The sequence below is a fragment of the Oncorhynchus keta genome, chromosome 2, assembly GCF_023373465.1.
Source record: "Oncorhynchus keta strain PuntledgeMale-10-30-2019 chromosome 2, Oket_V2, whole genome shotgun sequence".
In the NCBI taxonomy this organism is placed as follows: Eukaryota; Metazoa; Chordata; class Actinopteri; order Salmoniformes; family Salmonidae; genus Oncorhynchus; species Oncorhynchus keta.
Window position 1 is genome coordinate 58,290,541 of NC_068422.1, and position 18,282 is coordinate 58,308,822.

The 18,282-nt window shown below is 43.7% G+C and overlaps 1 protein-coding gene across 16 annotated transcripts in view; it reads left to right on the forward strand.

Moving 5' to 3' along the window:
* LOC118402945 (cyclic nucleotide-gated cation channel beta-1-like) overlaps positions 1–18,282 on the forward strand; it is an 81,175-nt gene that overhangs the window by 60,444 nt on the left and 2,449 nt on the right. For 13 of the 16 annotated variants that reach the window (XM_052478992.1, XM_052478997.1, XM_052479009.1 and 10 more), the window contains 21 exons: positions 2,501–2,704; positions 3,903–3,917; positions 4,905–5,088; positions 5,204–5,237; positions 7,620–7,788; positions 7,948–7,965; positions 8,054–8,155; positions 8,439–8,587; positions 8,749–8,955; positions 9,788–9,996; positions 10,231–10,281; positions 10,398–10,484; positions 10,604–10,668; positions 10,886–11,008; positions 11,205–11,346; positions 11,520–11,679; positions 11,867–11,964; positions 12,252–12,335; positions 12,503–12,621; positions 12,850–12,996; positions 18,046–18,229. In XM_052478992.1, the coding sequence (XP_052334952.1) occupies positions 2,501–2,704; positions 3,903–3,917; positions 4,905–5,088; positions 5,204–5,237; positions 7,620–7,788; positions 7,948–7,965; positions 8,054–8,155; positions 8,439–8,587; positions 8,749–8,955; positions 9,788–9,996; positions 10,231–10,281; positions 10,398–10,484; positions 10,604–10,668; positions 10,886–11,008; positions 11,205–11,346; positions 11,520–11,679; positions 11,867–11,964; positions 12,252–12,335; positions 12,503–12,621; positions 12,850–12,996; positions 18,046–18,229 (2,551 nt within the window). The remainder of the gene's footprint in view (positions 1–2,500; positions 2,705–3,902; positions 3,918–4,904; positions 5,089–5,203; positions 5,238–7,619; positions 7,789–7,947; positions 7,966–8,053; positions 8,156–8,438; positions 8,588–8,748; positions 8,956–9,787; positions 9,997–10,230; positions 10,282–10,397; positions 10,485–10,603; positions 10,669–10,885; positions 11,009–11,204; positions 11,347–11,519; positions 11,680–11,866; positions 11,965–12,251; positions 12,336–12,502; positions 12,622–12,849; positions 12,997–18,045; positions 18,230–18,282) is intronic. The other 3 variants (XM_052479000.1, XM_052479038.1, XM_052479042.1) reach the window with 3 other exon arrangements.

Genomic DNA, 18,282 nt, shown 5'->3' on the forward strand with positions numbered 1-18,282 from the left:
ACGATAACAAAATACCAGAGGTTACAGATGAGGTTATTGAGGAAATAATTCAGAACGCTGGAGAAAATACCACGAAACAGGAAAATAAGATGTCAGAGGAGACAAAAGGTAAAGTGGAATATAAAAGACCTGATAGGAATAAGACAAAGGTTACTGCCGTTGAGAAAATTAAGATTGAAGAGAGCATCCTAACACCGGATATCAAGATACCTGAGGGAAAGCATGTAAATAAGGACAAGACATCTTCTGATAGGAATATAGCGGTTGGAGAGATGGCCGTTGGAGAGATGATTTGTGCGGTGACTAAAGGAGCAGAGGAAAATGAAAATCCTGACAAGGAGAAAGTAACAGAGGTTACCGTTGTTGAGAAAATTAAGACGGTTGAAGAGAACACCATTATACAACACAATAAGATATTTGAGGACAAAAATATAAACGAAGACAAAAACGTTGCTGCTGAGGAGAATAGTATAGTCTCTAACGAGACGAAAGTAACAGAGGTTACAGTCACAGAAGATTATGATCAGAATATGACCACAGTGGAGAATATAGTCAGTGGAGAGGAGATATATGAGACAGAAGTAACGGAGGAAAATAAAAGTCCTGACGATAACAAAATACCAGAGGTTACAGATGAGGTTATTGAGGTCATTGAGGAAATCATTCAGAACGCTGGAGAAAATACAACGAAACAGGAAAATAAGATGTCAGAGGAGACAAAAGGTAAAGTGGAATATAAAAGACCTGATAGGAATAAGACAAAGGTTACTGCCGTTGAGAAAATTAAGATTGAAGAGAGCATCCTAACACCGGATATCAAGATACCTGAGGGAAAGCATGTAAATAAGGTCAAGACATCTTCTGATAGGAATATAGCGGTTGGAGAGATGGCCGTCGGAGAGACGATATCTGCGGAGACTAAAGGAGCAGAGGAAAATGAAAGTTCTGAGGAAAATAAGATTCCAGCGTTTACAGACGAGATTACCGTCGTTGAGGAAACGAAGACTGATGAAGGCATTACGACCACGCAGGATAATAAGATATCTATAGACAATCAAATAACAGAAGAGGTGACAGTCATTGTGAAAATTAAAATGAATGAACAGAATACTATGCGGGAAATATCCAATGAGAAAACAATCGATGAAGCCAGAAAAGTTGCAGAGGAGAAAATAGTAACCGTAGAGAATAAGATATCTCGGGCGAATAGATGTCCTGGGAAGAATAAGATAGCAGAAGTTTCAGTCATTATTACAATCACTGAAGACAGTCAAATATCAGAGGAGAAAACGGTCAACCAAGACATAAATGTTGCTGAGGACAATATTGTCGTTGAGGACCACATTGACGCTTTGGAGCTTAAAGAGGACAATAAGATCACTGAGTAAGCTGAATCCTTACCCGATAGAGGCTTATTCCCGCTTTGGAATGTGCTGAGAAGTTGTGCTTTGATGCCATAGAAACTAGGCTACGCATTCCTCATGGTACCCAATGTCACAGATGTACAGCTTTAATGCTTTGCGCCTTTTACCTAACCAGTTGAAGGTCGGGCTAAGGTGTAACTTGATTTTTCTTAAACTATGGGGACAAAGGGGTTGGTGTCAACTTTGAAACTTGCTCAATGGAGCATGATTGGGACAACAGGTACAAGACCTGTACGAAAAATTAAATTACATTTTCTGTCTCGAAAGACCATGAAAACAAAAACTCAACCAGCGTCATCGATACTGAACATAAATATAAACACGACATGAAACCATTTCAACGATTTTCCTGAGTTATAGTTCATAGAAGGAAATCAGTCAATTGAAATAAATATATTAGGCCCTAAACTCTGGATTTCACTTGATTGGGCAGGGGTGAAGCCATGGGTGGGCCTGGTCCAGGTCCAGACAATTATAATGAGTTTTTCCACACAAGAGGGATTTATTACAGACATAAATACTGCTGACTGCATGCTCTCTCAAAACTTGAGACAGCTGCGTGACAAAACTATACATTTTAGGCCTTTTATTGTCCCCAGCACAAGATGTACCTTGGTAATGATCAAGCTGTTGAATCAGCTTCTTGATATGCCACACCTGTCAGGTGGATGGATAATCTTGGCAAAGGAGAAATGCTCACTAACAGGGATGTAAACAAATTTGTGCACAACATTTGAGAGAAATCAGCTTTTTGTGGAACATTTCTGCGATCTTTTACTTCAGCTCATGAAAACATGGGACCAACACTTTACATGTTGCGTTTATATTTTTGTTCAGTATATATGGACAGTGTTTGGGCACAAACTTGTAAAGCTGAACAATGTTACGATTTATGGTAACACATATTGTTAACAGATTATTCATTGGTCACACCTTATTTGGCATATTAACTCTACATGGATTCAAAGCCGACATTCCATGCTGCGCTTTCTCCCCAGCTTGAGTGCTGATAGAGTTGGTAAACGATAGCATTTGAATGTCTAATTCCTAAACCTTCTCATGGTCAAATCGTCCAGGTTGAAACTGCTTCACGAGAGCGACGAGAGCATGGAGAATAAAAGTCCCGAGAAAAATAAAGCCATAGAGGTTACTGTCGTTGAGAATATTCTGAGCATTGAAGACAATACTCTGATGGATATTGTAGTTGCTGAAGACAATGAGATATCTGAAGACAACAAAGCTAAAGCTGTGGAGCCTAAAGTGGAAAATAAGATCACCGAGTAAGCCAAATCATTTAGCAGGTAGAGGCTTATTCCTGCTTTGTTTTTAACACCAAGGCTACTCACTGCGTCATGGCATTCCCATGCGGCTAAACGGTTTGCTGTCCCCACATACGCTCAGCTTTGTGGCATTTACTGAAACCAAAAGGCCAAAGAGGGATTTATTTATTCTGTGGAGTTTAAGATGACTATTTTGAGTGTTCAGAGGTAACGTCCATCCCCAGCCATGCTAGGTGGTAGATTCTTCCTTGGGAATTATCTCACGCATAGTAGAATAAACACTGAGATATGAAGCTGAGCAGGCGAAGACTTAGTAATGAAAGGCTATGTTATGATATCATACAGTGCCTTCAGAAAATATTCATACCCCTTGACTTTTTCCACATTTTGTTGTGGTACAGCCTGAATTAGAAATTGATTAAATGTTTTTTTTTCTTTCTCCCAGCTACAAACAATAACCTATAATAACAAAGTGAAAATGTGTTTTTATACATTTTTGCACATTTATTGAAAATGAAGTACAGAAATATCTAATTTACTTAAGTATTCACACCCCTGAGTCAATACATGTCAGAATCACCTTTGGCAGCTGTGAGTCATTCTGAGTAAGTCTCCAAGATATTGTGCAACCTGGATTGTACAATATTTGCACATTATTATTTTTTTAATTCTTCAAGTTCAGTCAAGTTGGTTGATGATCATTGCAAGACAGCCATTTTCAAGTCTTGTCATAGATCTTCAAATCAAATGAAATTGTATTAGGTACATGCGCCGAATACAACAGGTGTAGACGTTACAGTGAAATGCTTACTTTACAAGCCCTTAACCAATAATGCAGTTTTAATATTATTTTTTTTTTTTTATATTTTAAAAATTATAATAATTAAAGAGCAGCAGTAAAATAACAATAGTGTGGGGGGGGGTCAAGGGGTGTGAATACTTTCTGAAGGCACTGTACAACATTGATCACGCTGTTACAGCTATCACTTGGAGGTTGAGCAATGAATTCACTAAGCAGCTTTAGTGCTATCTGCTGTTCAGTCTTTGGAGACTGTAGAATGCTAAAGCAACAGTCCATAGGCCTAACAGCAGTGCTTTGTGCCGAGCTTGAGAGCTGATAGTAATGGTGAGAAAAGATCTTATTCAGTTTGACATGTCTCTTGTATTGCCTTGTGCCGCCAATTCCTCATTGAATCAGAGTGGACCTGAAAAGGTAGGTTCTAAAAAAACAATTTAGACCCTTAAGAATGACTTAGTCTCCAGATACTGTATTCTCATTGGCGGGCCGGTGGCGAGGCTATGTAATGACTAGTCTGGGATATGTTTAACTTAGTCTTCTTATTTCTCTACACAAAACAATTGCTTAATTCATTAAAAAACCAAAACATAGTTGAGATCTAACCCAATGTCAAACAGACAGAAGCCAAATCAAAGACAACATCTAAGTTGATCCCTCTCCCCAGTATCCATCCTCACAGTCCCGAATGACAAATGTTATCTTGATAATTCAATGCCGCTTTGGCAACATTGCCCGGAATCCTCCCATTCATACCCGTCTGATCTAGTTGTCGATGGTTGTCCTGATGATTTATGCCCTGTGATTGTCAGGGCAGTCATAGTTCACATCAAGTGCCAAAGTTTTTCCTCCAAACCAACCAATCCGGTTATCAGAAATCAGACAAAACTCCAGGATTATTTGTTGTGAGGGTGAGATCACACACTGTATTTTACAATGTGTTTGCCACAGTTAAGAGGCAAACAGTCACGGAAGAAGGAGACCACATATGCTTTAGAGAACAATATTCAGAGAGATTTCCCCCCCCCCTCCCCCCCAATGGGTTCTGAGTAAGTTGTGTAATAGAGAACAATTAGTCTACATTGTTGTTGAGACATGGCTGCATCTGTTTCAGTGACGGATATAAATTATTTTCTTAGCAGTGGAGAATTCATTATCTGCAATTGCGAGACATTGCTTCTTGACATCTTACTCGGTATGCTCAGAGTGCATATGCCTATGGTAACGCTGAGCTTTCTAGCGAGCAGCTCTAACGCCCTGGACCAGAGCTAGGTGGATGTGTGTTTGTCCTAATTATTTTCCAGCACTAAGATTGAATTGATAGGTTCTCTCAGTGTTCAACGCTACTCCTATTGGCTACACACACAGTAAAGCTGCACTGATCGGACCACACTCCCTCTCCAGGTGCCTGATGGATGTGTGTCCAGCCGAGGGGTTGTCCGAGGTTGAGGCAGAGGCGGAGTCAGTCGAACCAAGCCCCCCAGTGTCTACCCCCAGAGAGGCCTCCCCAGAACCAGAGCCGCAAGCGGCAGTGACCGAACAGCCAGAACCAGCCGACCAGAAGACTCCACCCACTGCCGCAACTCAGGTAGGGAACATTTTAACAGCCAACAGATATCCTTGTTATTACACTGTAGTTTCATGGGTGTTACTAACGCTATTACTATGGAGAATGTTTTTTATGCTCACTGCTCTCATTGCAGGAAGAGGAAAGTGCCGACGAAGCAGGGTGTGAAGGTGAGTCTTCCTGCTTCATGTAATGAGAGGATATTCATCAATGCTGAACAGCAGTGTATATAGTAAAGTATGTGGACACCTGCTCATCAAACATCTCATTCCAGTATTATGGGGATTGTTATGGAGTTGGTCTCCCCTTTGCTGCTATAACAGCCTCCATTGAAGATTTTCCACAAGAGCAATTGCTGCAGGGACCACAAGAGCATTAGTGAGGTCGGGCACTGATGTTGGGCGATTAGGCATGGCTCGCAGTCGGAGTTCTAATTCACCCCAAATGTGTTCGATTAGGTTGAGGTCATTTCTGTATGGACCTCGCTTTGTGCACGGGGGCATTGTCATGCTGAAACAGGAAAGAGCCTTCCCCAAACTGTTGCCACAAAGTTGGAAGCACAAAATTGTCTAGAATGTCATTGTATGCTGTAGCGCTAAGATTTCCCTTCACAGGAACTAAGGGGCTCAGCCCGAACCATGAAAAACCGCCCAAAACCATTATTCCTCCCCACCAAACTTTACAGTTGGCACTATGCATTGGGGCAGGTAGCGTTCTCCTGCCAGATGGTGAAATGTGATTCATCACTCCAGAGAACGCATTTCCAATGCTACAGAGTCCAATGGTGTTAAGCTTTACACCACTCCAGCCCACACTTGGCATTGCACATGCTGATCTTAGGCTTGTGTGTACGGCTACTCGGCCATGGAAACCCATTTGATGAAGCTCCCGATGAACAGTTCTTGTGCTGACGTTGCTTCCAGAGGCAGTTTGGAACTCGGTAGTGAGTGTTGCAACCGAGGACAGACAATTTTTACTCTTCAGCACTCAAATGTCCCGTTCTGTGAGCTGGTGTTGCCTACCACTTCACAGCTGAGCCGTTGTTGCTCCGAGACGTTTCCACTTCACAATAGTTGACAGTTGACCAGGGCAGCTCTAGTAGGTCAGAAATCTGACAAACTGACTTGTTGGAAAGGTGGCATCCTATTGTATGATGGTGCCACGTTCAAGGTCACTGAGCTCTTCAGTTAGGCTATTCTACTGCCAATGTTTGTCTATGGAGATTGCATGGCTGTGTGTTTGATTCTATTCACCTGTCAGCAACGGGTATGGCTGAAATAGTCGAATCAACTAATTTGAAGGGGTGTACACATACTTTGTATATATATATATTGTATATGACAGCACAATTACCAGACATTAAAACTACTACTACTAAGTACTACTGTAACATTTTCGATCTTAACATGACTTCCTGTTTTGCTCAATTGTATTGATCTGATTGGCTGTCTGACCATGTCGCCGCCCAGTGCCCTCCAATTGCTCTCCAATCAGGAGCCTGCTTAGGCATATCCCCCACGCCTGCCAGTGCCTCGACAATCTCACCAAGTTGCTACGCGACAACAACCTGAACCCTCCAAAACTGTCCAAGCTCGCCCTGCCAGAAGAGTTAACCCTGCTAAAAAATGAGATGTCCGAGCTACCCAAGCAGGCGCGACAGTACTGCCAAATGATACTCAATCGCCTCAACAGACTTAACCCAAATGCCGTGTCCCAAACCCAACCCCAGGAAGATGTCTCCAAGGAGTAACACTCCCTTCCCCTGTCCCAACGCCTGCCCCTCCCTGCAGACCTGGAGTTAGATTCGGAAAACTAGTGTCAAATTAGATCAACCGTCTCCTCAGAGCACTAAGTCAAGTTCCACCTATCCTGAGACCTCCCGACCCCATCCTGACCCCATCCTCACCCCTGACCCCTTGACCACCGCCCTCCAAATCTCTGCCATCATGCTCTCTACCGTGCACCCTGCTTCATCTCGAAGAGCAGCAGCCACCCACCCACTGCTCAGGTGAACCGAACCCTCTAGGGTGAAATGTCCTGTGCCGTGCCGTTCTGTGTTGTGCAATGCCGTGTCGTGGTTGTGCCATGTCGTGCTGTGTTGTGTCGTTCTGTTCTTTCACATCAATGACGATAGCCTCTTTATTTTTGACTTTTTCTACATTGTAGAATAATAGTGAAGACATCAACACTATGAAATAACAAATACGGGATCATGTAGCAACCAAAAAAGTGCCAAACAAATCAAAACACGCTCCACATTTGAGACTCTTCAAAGTAGCCACCCCCTGCCTCGATGACAGCCCCGGGACACACTTGGCACTCTCCCAAACCTGTTAATTCACATTAGCCTCTCTACTGTTGTACTGAAGTTATCCCTGGGCTAAGCAAACCCCATGGGTTCTAGAGTGTTTTCGTCGTCATACAAAAGTTCTAGAACGCTTTCAAGTGTTGTTTCTAGAATGTTTATCTGATAGTTCTGGGTTGTTGGTAGGTATCAACTCTCTTGAGTGGGTTTTCCAGAGTTATAGAAAACAGTTCCTCGTGTTCTTCAGGGAGCTTTGGAAAGGACAGAGGAGGGAATGTGCTGCCAGTGGTTAAAGTGGAGGATGTGGACAGAGACGTAGGGATGAGGAGGGGTCTCAACATCCCCCAGATCATCACCTCCCAGGATCCCCTGTCCATCTCTCTGACCGTGTCTCTCCCCCCCGGGACCAAGCGCAGGTAAACTGACTATACACTCTGCTGCTTCAAAAGCCTGTCTGATGATTATAGTAGCTGCACAGACTTGCTCTATGGTGATTTGCCTAGAATGACAGACAAACATTTAATTTACTAGCCATATTGCCTTAATATCACTCTCTCTTTTTCTCACACATTCAGCAAAGCTGTGGCTGCAGAGTAAGTTGTGGCAGCTTTGTTTGTGCAGTTTATCCTACCCTTGTCTCTTTGTCTCCTATTGCCTAACCTTTTATCGCCTTTCCTTTAGTGGCTCGCTCCTCCCGGTAGAAGAGAGAAGTGCTGAAGAGGATGATATTTTTGGTGTTGATGACTTGGAGATGCAGACCGGCCTCCTGACTGTGGAAGATGGGTGAGTGATGCCACACAGGCAAATGCACAAGACGCATGCAAAACCAAGTGGAGGCTGCTGAGCGGAGGACAGCTCTTAACAATGGCTGGAACAGAGTTAATGGAATGGCATCAACCATTTGGAAACCACGTGTTTTATGTATTTGATACCACTCAACCTATTCTGCTCCAGCCCGCCCTCCCCAAGCCACCAACCTGTTGTAACACAAAACACGGATGCACACTTGCATGCATGGTACACTTGCACAGACTCACTCACTCACTGATGATGTCGTATCCTGCAGGGATCGTCCAGCATCAGCGGCCAGCTATGGCAGTGTGATTGTCCAAGAGAGAGTGACTACACTGGTCAAGCTGTTTAAGGCGAGGACGGTCCGCAAGAAGGAAAAACTGATGGACCCTGACGAATCTGAGGAAGACAGCCCTCAAACCTGTAGGTTACCACTAAGCATGAGCTTTAACCTGTGACCCTGACCCTTGACCTTACAACAAGCAAAATACACAATTGCCAAATTATTTTCTAAAATGTACAAATGCAACCCTGACCCACATCCATTTTCACATAACCTAGAACTTTTGACCTCTCAATCCCAGCCCCAGCCAAGGCGCCCCCTCCCCCTCCTCCCCCAGAAGATGACAAGGACATCTCAGCCCCGGTGGAGGAGGAAGAGGAGGAGGAGTACTGGGACTTCTATGGATACCCAATCAAAATCATCAAACTTCCCAAAATGCCCCCACTTCCTAGTTGGCTTCAAACCATAGTGGACTATCGTTTCCCTTCCAGCATCGACCCTTATACTGGTGAGCTATATACCAAAACATATTATACTTAAGCACTAAGGCCCGAGGTGGTGTGGTACTGTATATGGCTAATATTCCATGGCTAAGAGCTGTTCTTATGCACGACGCAATGCAGAGTGCCTTGGTACACCCCTTAGCCGTAGTATACTGGCCATAAACACAAACCCCTGAGGTGCTTTACTGCTATTATAAACTAGTTATCAACATAATTATAAAATAAACAAGTCATTTTGGGTCACGCCCGTGGTATATTTAAGTGATATGGCCCTAGGGGGGTGTGGTATATTGCCAATATACCACTTTTAAGGGCTGTTCTTAGGCCCAATGCAACGCGGTATTGCCTGCATACAGCCCTTAGCCGTGGTATATTAGCCATATGCTACAAACCCCAGAACAGTAAACAAGTAATTTCTTGCCATACCCATGGTATACAATCTAATATACCACGGCTTTCAGCTAATCAGTATCCAGGACCAAAACTTTAGAATAGTGGATAATATCCCTCACCAATTTTACTACCACATACCCCTGTTCCATTATACATTCCTATACAACACATAATGGTACTTTACCGACATGACTTGCCTCGTTAAATAAAGGTGAAATAAAATACAAATAAAAATGACCAACTGGCTGATGAGTGCGCCTCTTACAGGCCCATCTCACTTCTGAATCTTGACAATAAAATATGAACTATCTTTACCTACCTGACCTTGGGCCCTGATACTAATGTAATGAAATCCTAATATACCTTTTAGCCCCCACTGAGTATTTATATTCACGTTGTAGTTGACTCTGCTCTGCTCTGTTTGTGCCTCTCGTCTCCCTGTAGACCTGGTCTACGTGGTGTGGCTGTTCTTTGTGATGATGGCGTGGAACTGGAACGTGTGGCTGATCCCGGTGCGCTGGGCCTTCCCCTACCAGACTGCAGACAACATCTACTGGTGGCTGTTAATGGACTACACCTGTGACCTTATTTACATCACCGACATCCTGGTCTTTCAGCCCCGCCTGGAGTTTGTACGCGGAGGAGATATTGTGGTAAGGGGATCTGGATCCTCACATATACTGTAGGCAATCACATATGCACCATGCTTATACAGACAGGTACATACACACAAACAGGCCCTCTACGGCAAGTAGTACTAGAAAATGTATGCCAACACAGACAATCATACACACAGATTCAGAAACACCTCTAAAACGCACAGACATATACACAGTTATAGATACAAGGAACTAAATGATGTTCTAATTTCTTCTCTTTTCTTGCAGTGTGACAAAAAGGACATGAGAGACAACTACATGACAACAGAACGATTCAAGGTGAGGCTGAAGCTACACTGTTTCTCCTTGTTGACTGGGCTAGTAGACAAGTAGCTCTATATTTCTCAGATGGATGTGAGGAGTGTTGGTTTGTAAAGGAATGATTTGTCTTTCAGATGGATTGTGTCAGTATGTTTCCCATGGAGATATTTTACTACTTTACTGGCGTTAACTCCCTTCTCAGATTCCCCCGCCTACTGAAGGTACACACACACACACACACACACACACACACACACACACACACACACACACACGTACATTCATTGGAGTGCTTAGACCTTAGTGATTAGTGATTGACGCCTCTCTTTCTCTGTTTCAGTACATGGCTTTCTTTGAGTTCAACGACCGTTTGGAAGCAGTCATGAAGAAAGCCTACATCTACAGGTCCCAGAGAGGGACACATAGAACACACTCTGACCATCAACCACACATACATACTCTACACAGGACATTAGCTCAAGACAAAACACTCAGCAGAGAAAACCCCACACAGACACACTCAACATGCAATACACATAATTAGCCAGCAGAGGATGCTGTAGCCCTTACTGAGCTCTAGTAACTTTTTGTCATTCCCCTCCTCTCTCTCTCTCCCTCTCAGAGTGATCCTGACCACTTCCTACCTGTTGTATTCTCTCCACATCAACGCCTGTCTGTTCTATTGGGGTTCTGACTACGAGGGGCTGGGGTCCACTAAGTGGGTCTACAATGGCAAAGGGAACAGGTGAGGAGAACACCGCTAAACAGTCACAAAACGGCCGAAAAACCCTCGCACCAACCACATTACCACAAAACATCCAGCTTTTTCCAAGTCCTCTTCTGCGGTCACCTTTAGAAATGTTCATTTATCCCAGACGTGTGTGCGTGTGTGTATTTGTCGGACATCTGTGTGTATACAGTGCCTCTGTCTGTGTGCCCAGTTATATCCGGTGTTACTACTTTGCTGTAAAGACCCTGATCACCATCGGTGGTCTCCCGGACCCAACCACCGTGTTTGAGATCACATTCCAGCTCGTCAACTATTTTGTTGGCGTCTTTGCTTTCTCCATCATGATTGGTCAGGTAGGTGCAGCCAAGACAATCCGTGTTCATTGGGGCATGCCACAGCAAAACCTTTTCCAACAGAAAATAATGGCTCAGATTGATGGCTCAGATCGTACGTTCTTGTTTCTGAGCGTTTTGTTTCCGTTTCATGCCTACTGAACATGAGGCTTGTTGTTCTGCTGTTGTTCCAGATGAGAGATGTGGTGGGGGCTGCCACAGCGGGTCAGAACTACTACCGGGCCTGTATGGACAACACCATCAAGTACATGACCTCCTACCACATCCCCACAGAGGTCCAGAACCGAGTCAAGACCTGGTACGACTACACCTGGAAAATACAGGGCATGCTGGGTGAGGAACGTTGGCTAAATGTTGTGAGAGTGCTGCATGTCGATATGTTACGAAGATATTGTTTTCTGTTATTGGCCTATTTGCTCGCTCACCATCCCCCTAACTCTCTCCTTCTCTCTGCCCATCTTGCCTCCCACCTTACCTTTTTTCCCTCTTGCTGCCTCTTGGTCTCTCTCTCGCTCTACAGATGAACAGGAGCTGTTGATTCAGCTGCCGGATAAGATGAGGATGGACATGGCTGTGGATGTTAACTACTCCATCGTGAGTAAAGTGGCCCTGTTCCAGGTAAGGGGAGGGAAAGAGTCCAGTGCAGCCCTCGTCTTTGTCAAATCTTTGTCAATAATACATACTATACTCACTCGCTCTCTCTTTCGTTCTCTTTTTTTCTCTCCAATTGTACTAAACTCCCTCTTTCATGTCTCTCCATTCCCTGCCTCTATATCTGCCCCCCTCTCTCTCTCTCTCTCTCTCTCTCTCTCTCTCTCTCTCTCTCTCTCTCTCTCTCTCTCTCTCTCTCTCTCTCTCTCTCTCTCTCTCTCTCTCTCTCTCTCTCTCTCTCTATTCTATTCCAGGGCTGTGACAGACAGATGATCTTTGACATGTTGATGAGGCTCAAGTCTGTGGTCTACCTGCCTGGGGACTTTGTCTGTAAAAAGGTCAGCCAATGGAGTAATGCCCTCACCCTCCCATCACAGCTTTAGCCCAAGCTTAGCCTAAATCACTTGTACATGGTCCATTCTCCCTCTGTAAACCGTACCTCTAATTGTACCTGTGTGCCTTTGCTATGACCTGCTATAATGTGCTGTGTGTCCCATGTGGGCAGGGTGAGATCGGCAGGGAGATGTATATCATCAAGCAGGGGGAGGTTCAGGTGGTGGGAGGACCTGATTTGAAGACTGTGTTTGTGACAATCAGGGCCGGCTCTGTGTTTGGAGAAATCAGGTGAGAGCTCCCCCTTAAATCACTGGTCCAAATATTTTCCTCATATACAGTATCATGTATTGGAATATCTAAGGGCTGTACATTACACACAATCCCAATGAACCTGTTTCAGCACTCATGCACGCGACAGTGTGCATGCTACGTCTCAAGCTTGCCTCTAGAATGTTTCTAAGCATGTGTTTGGTGTTTGTTTGGCGTGTAACCCATATATGTCCTCCGATTGGACAGCTTGCTGGCAGGGGGCGGGGGGAACAGACGCACGGCCAATGTGATGGCTCACGGATTCGCGAACCTCTTCATCCTGGATAAGAGGGACCTCTCAGACATCCTGGTGCACTACCCCGAGTCCCAGAAACTCCTCCGCAAGAAGGCCAAGTGAGGGGGTGACCTCTCGAATCCAACGTTCCTACCTTTTCCAGTTCACCTATCCCTCTCTTCTTACCAAGGACACAGCCAAAAGGCCTGAGGGGGAAGGTCAAATGGATGGGCTGGGAAGTGGGATATGAGTCTCGGGGGAAGGGTGGATGGGGATGGTTAAGGTGCTCTCTCTTTCTCTCTCTTTACCATAGCCTCTATCTCTCCACTTCATCTCTTCCTCCATCTGTCACTATCCATCTGTCACTATCTCCCTCTGTCTGTTCGTCCACTCTGTATCTCTATCTCTTTCCCTCTCTACTGTAATTCTCTCTCACTGATCATGGTTACGAGGAGTTTGAGCTCCCGATGAAGTATTATTGGTTTAAGTGAGAGGCAGGCAGAAGTTAGGAGGGAATAATGTCTGGATAAACAGACAGTCTCATGACCTGCTCTAACTCATCCGTGGCATCAATTTACCTCATAAGTGAGGACAGGGAGGTGCAGTGTTTGTGTGTGTGTATATATATATTTATTTGTTTATTTATTTATATATTTAACCAAAAAAGTGTTAAACAAATCAAAATAGATTTTAGATTCTTCAAAGTAGCCACCCTTTTCCATGATGACAGCTTTGCACACTCTTGGTATCCTCTCAGCCAGCTTCATGAGGAATGCTTTTGGAGTTCCCACATATGCTGAGCACTTGTTGGCTGCTTTTCCTTCACTCTGCAGTCCGACTCATCCCAAAGCATCTCAATTGGGTTGAGTTCAAAGGGTTGTGGATGCCAGGTCATCTGATGCAGCACTTCATCACTCTCCTTGGTCAAATAGCCCTTACACAGCCTGGAGGTGTGTTTTGGGTCATTGTCCTGTTGAAAAACAAATTATAGTCCACTTGGTGCAAACCAGATGGAATGGCGTATCGCTGCAGAATGCTGTGGTAGCCATGGTGGTTAAGTGTGCCTTGAATTCTAAATAAATCACAGACAGTGTCACCACTAAACCACCCCCACACCTTCACACCTCCTCCTCCATATTTCACAGCGGGAACCACACACGTGGAGATCGTCCGTCCACCTACTTTGCGTCTCACAAAGACATGGAGGTTGGAACTAAAAATCTCAAATTTGGACTCATCAGACCAAACGACAGATTTCCACCAGTCTAATGTCCATTGCTCGTGTTTCTTGGCCCAATAAAGTCTCGCTAAGTCTTCTTCTTGGTGTCTTTTAGTAGTGGTTTCTTTGCAGCAATTCGACCATGAAGGCCTGATTCGCAGTCTCCTTTGAACAGCTGATGTTGAGATGTGTCTGTACTTGAACTCTGTGAAGCATTTATTTGGGCTGCAATGGCAGCTGAGGCTGTTAACTCTTAATGAACTTATCCTCTGCAGCAGAGGTAACTCTGGGTCTTACTTTCCTGTGGCAGTCCTCATGAGAGCCAGTTTCATCATCGCTCTTGATAGTTTTTGCGACTGCACTTGAAGAAACTTCTTGAAGTTCTTGAAATTTTCCCGAAATGTCTGACCTTCATGTCTTAAAGTAAAGATGGATTGTTGTTTCTCTTTGCTTATTTGAGCTGTTCTTGCTATAATATGGACTTGGTATTTTACCAAATAGGGCTATTTTCTGTATACCACCCCTACCTTGTCACAACACAACTGTGGCTCAAACGCATTAAGAAATTCATGCTTTCCAGGTGACTACCTCATGAAGCTGGTTGAGAGAATGCCAAGAGTGTACAAAGCTGCCATCAAGGCAAAGGGTGGCTACTTTGAAGAATCTCAATTAAAAAATATATATATATTTTTTTTTATTAACTTTTTTGTTTAACACTTTTTTGTTTACTACATGTTCCCATATGTGTTATTTTATAGTTTTGATGTCAGCACTATTATTATACAATGTAGAAAATAGTAAAAATCAAGAAAAACCCTGGAATGAGTAGGTGTGTCCAAACCTTTGACTGGTACTGTATATATACAGTTGAAGTCGGAAGTTTACATACACCTTAGCCAACTACATTTAAAATTAATCAGAGTAAAAATTCCCTGTCTTTGGTCAGTTAGGATTACCACTTTATTTTAAGAATGTGAAATGTCAGAATAATAATAGAGAGAATGATTTATTTCAGATTTTAATTATTTTATCACATTCCCAGTGGGTGAGAAGTTTACATATACTCAATTAGTATTTGGTAGCATTGCTTTCAAATTGCTTAACATGGGTCAAACGGTTCGGGTAGCCTTCCACAAGCTTCCCACAATAAATTGGGTGAATTTTGACCCATTTCTGAGCTGGTGCAACTGAGTCAGGTTTGTAGGCCTCCTTGCTCGCACACACTTTTTCAGTTCTGCCATCACCTTGTCCTTAGGATTGAAGTCAGGGCTTTGTGATGGCCACTCCAATACCTTGAATTTGTTGTCCTTTTTTCCAATATCCATTTGTGACCAAGCTTTAACTTCCCGACTGATGTCTTGAGATGTTGCTTCAATATATCTACATCATTTTCAATCCTCACGATGCCATCTAATTTTGTGAAGTGCACCAGTCCCTCCTGCAGCAAAGCACTCCCACAACATGATGCCGCCACCCCCGTGCTTCACGGTTGGGATGGTGTTCTTCAGCTTGCAAGCCTCCCCCTTTTGCCTCCAAACATAACGATGGTCATTATGGCCAAACAGTTCTATTTTTGTTTCATCAGACCAGAGGACATTTCTCCAAAAAGTATGATCTTTGCCCCAATGTGTAGTTGCAAAATGTAGTCAGGCTTTTTTTATGGTGGTTTTGGAGCAGTGGCTTATTCCTTGCTTAGCAGCCTTTCAGGTTATGTCGATATAGGACTAATTTTACTATGGATATAGATATTTTGTACCTGTTTCCTCCAGCATCTTCACAAGGGCCTTTGCTGTTGTTCTGGGATTGATTTGCACTTTTCGCACAAAAGTACGCTACTATACGCTACAGAATGCGTCTCCTTTCTGAGCAGTATGACAGCTGCGTGGTCCCATGATGTTTATACTTGCATACTATTGTTTGTACAGATGAACGTGGTACCTTCAGGCTTTTGGAAATTGCTCCCAATGACGAACCAGACTTGTGGATGTTTACAAAAAAATTCTGAGGTCTTGACTGATTTATTTTTATTTTCTGATGATGTCAAGCAAAGAGGCACTGAGTTTGAAGGTAGGCCATGAAATACATCCACAGGTACACCTCCAATTGACTAAAATTATGCTTCTAAAGCCATGACATCATTTTCTGGAATTTTCCAAGCTGTTTAAAGGCACAGTCAACTTAGTGTATTGACAAGTTGGTTAGGACATCTACTTTGTGCATGACAAAATTATTTTTTCCAACAATTGTTTACAGACATATTATTTCACTTATTTCACTTTTGTATCACAATTCCAGTGGGTCAGAAGTTTACATACACTAAGTTGACTGTGCCTTTAAACAGCTTGGAACATTCCAGAAAATGCCTCTTTGCTTGACACCATAGGAAATCAAAAGAAATGAGCCAAGGCCTCAGAAAAAAAATTGTGGACCCCCACAAGTCTGGTTCATCCCTGTGACCAATTTCCAAATTCCTGAGGGTACCACGTTTATCTTTACAAACAATAGTACGCAAGTACATGGGACCACGCAGCCGTCATACCGCTCAGGAAGGAGAAAACTGTCTCCTAGAGATGAACGCAGTTTGGTGCGAAAAGTGAAAATCAATCACAGAACAACAGCAAAGGACCTTGTGAAGATGCAGGTGGAAACAGGTACAACGGTATCTATATCCACAGTAGAACAAGTCCTATACCGACATGACCTGAAAGGCCGCTCAGCGAGAAGAAGCCAGTGCTCCAAAACTGCCATAAAAAACACAGACTACGGTTTGATATCCACAGTAGAACAAGTCCTATACCGACATGACCTGAAAGGCCGCTCAGCGAGAAGAAGCCAGTGCTCCAAAACCGCCATAAAAAACACAGACTACGGTTTGCAACTGCACATGGGGACTTTACCTCAGTCTGACTGACCTGACTACTTTTTGGAGAAGTTTCCTTTGGTCTGATGAAACAAAAATAGAACTGTTTGGCCATAATGACCATCGTTATATTTGGAGGAAAAGGGGGGATGCTTGCAAGCTGAAGAACACCATGCCAACCGTGAAGCACGGGGGTGGCAGCATCATGTATTGGGGGTGATTTGCTGCAGGAGGGACTGGTGCACTTCACAAAATAGATGGCATCACCAGGAATGAAAATGATGTAGATATATTGAAGCAACATCTCAAGACATCAGTCAGGAAGTCAAAGTTTGGTCGGAAATGGGTCTTCCAAATGGACAATGACCCAAAGCATACTTCCAAAGTTGTGGCAAAAGGGCTTAAGGACAAAAAAGGCAAGGTATTGGAGTGGCCATTACAAAGCCCTGACCTCATCCCATAGAACATTTGTGGGCAGAACTGAAAAAGCATGTGCGAACAAGGAGTCCTACAAACCTGACTCAGTTACACCATCTCTGTCAGGAGGAATGGGCCAAAATTCGCCCACCTTATTGTGGGAAGCTTGTGGAAGGCTACCCAAAACATTTGACCAAAGTTAAACCATTTAAAGGCAATGCTACCAAATACTAATTGAGTGCATGTATACTTCTGACCCACTGGGAATGTAATGAAAGAAATCAAATCTGAAAGAAATCATTCTCTCTACTATTATTCTGACATTTCACATTCTTAAAATAAAGTGGTGATCCTAACTGACCTAAGACAGGGAATTTTTACTCTGATTAAATGTCAGGAATTTTGAAAAACTGAGTTTAAATGTATTCGGCTAAGGTGTATGTAAACGTCCGACTTCAACTGTATACAGTGTATTAGTTTGCGTTTGTATGCCACATGTGTGCATGCCTAAATGTTTCAAGCACACAAAATGCATCAATGTACACAGTGTGTATGCACACAGTGTGTGCGTATGCACAGTGTGTGCGTATGCACAGTGACACCATATCTAAAAGCTTTACCTCAGTCTGACGGACCTGACCACAACTTTTCCCTGCCTTCCTCCCTTTCCAGGAAAATGCTGACGAAGGATAAGAAGCCAGAGGAAAAGGCTGAGGTGAAGGACACTGCCGAGGTGATCCCAGACAGGCCAGAGACCCCCAAGCTGTTCAAAGCAGCCCTGGTGATTACAGAGCAGGCAGGCATTAAGGGCACCTTCGCCAAGCTGAAAGAGGGCTACAAACCAGCCGAGACTGAGGTAAACAGCACACACATGCATTTACATGCACACACCTAGTGTCATACACACAA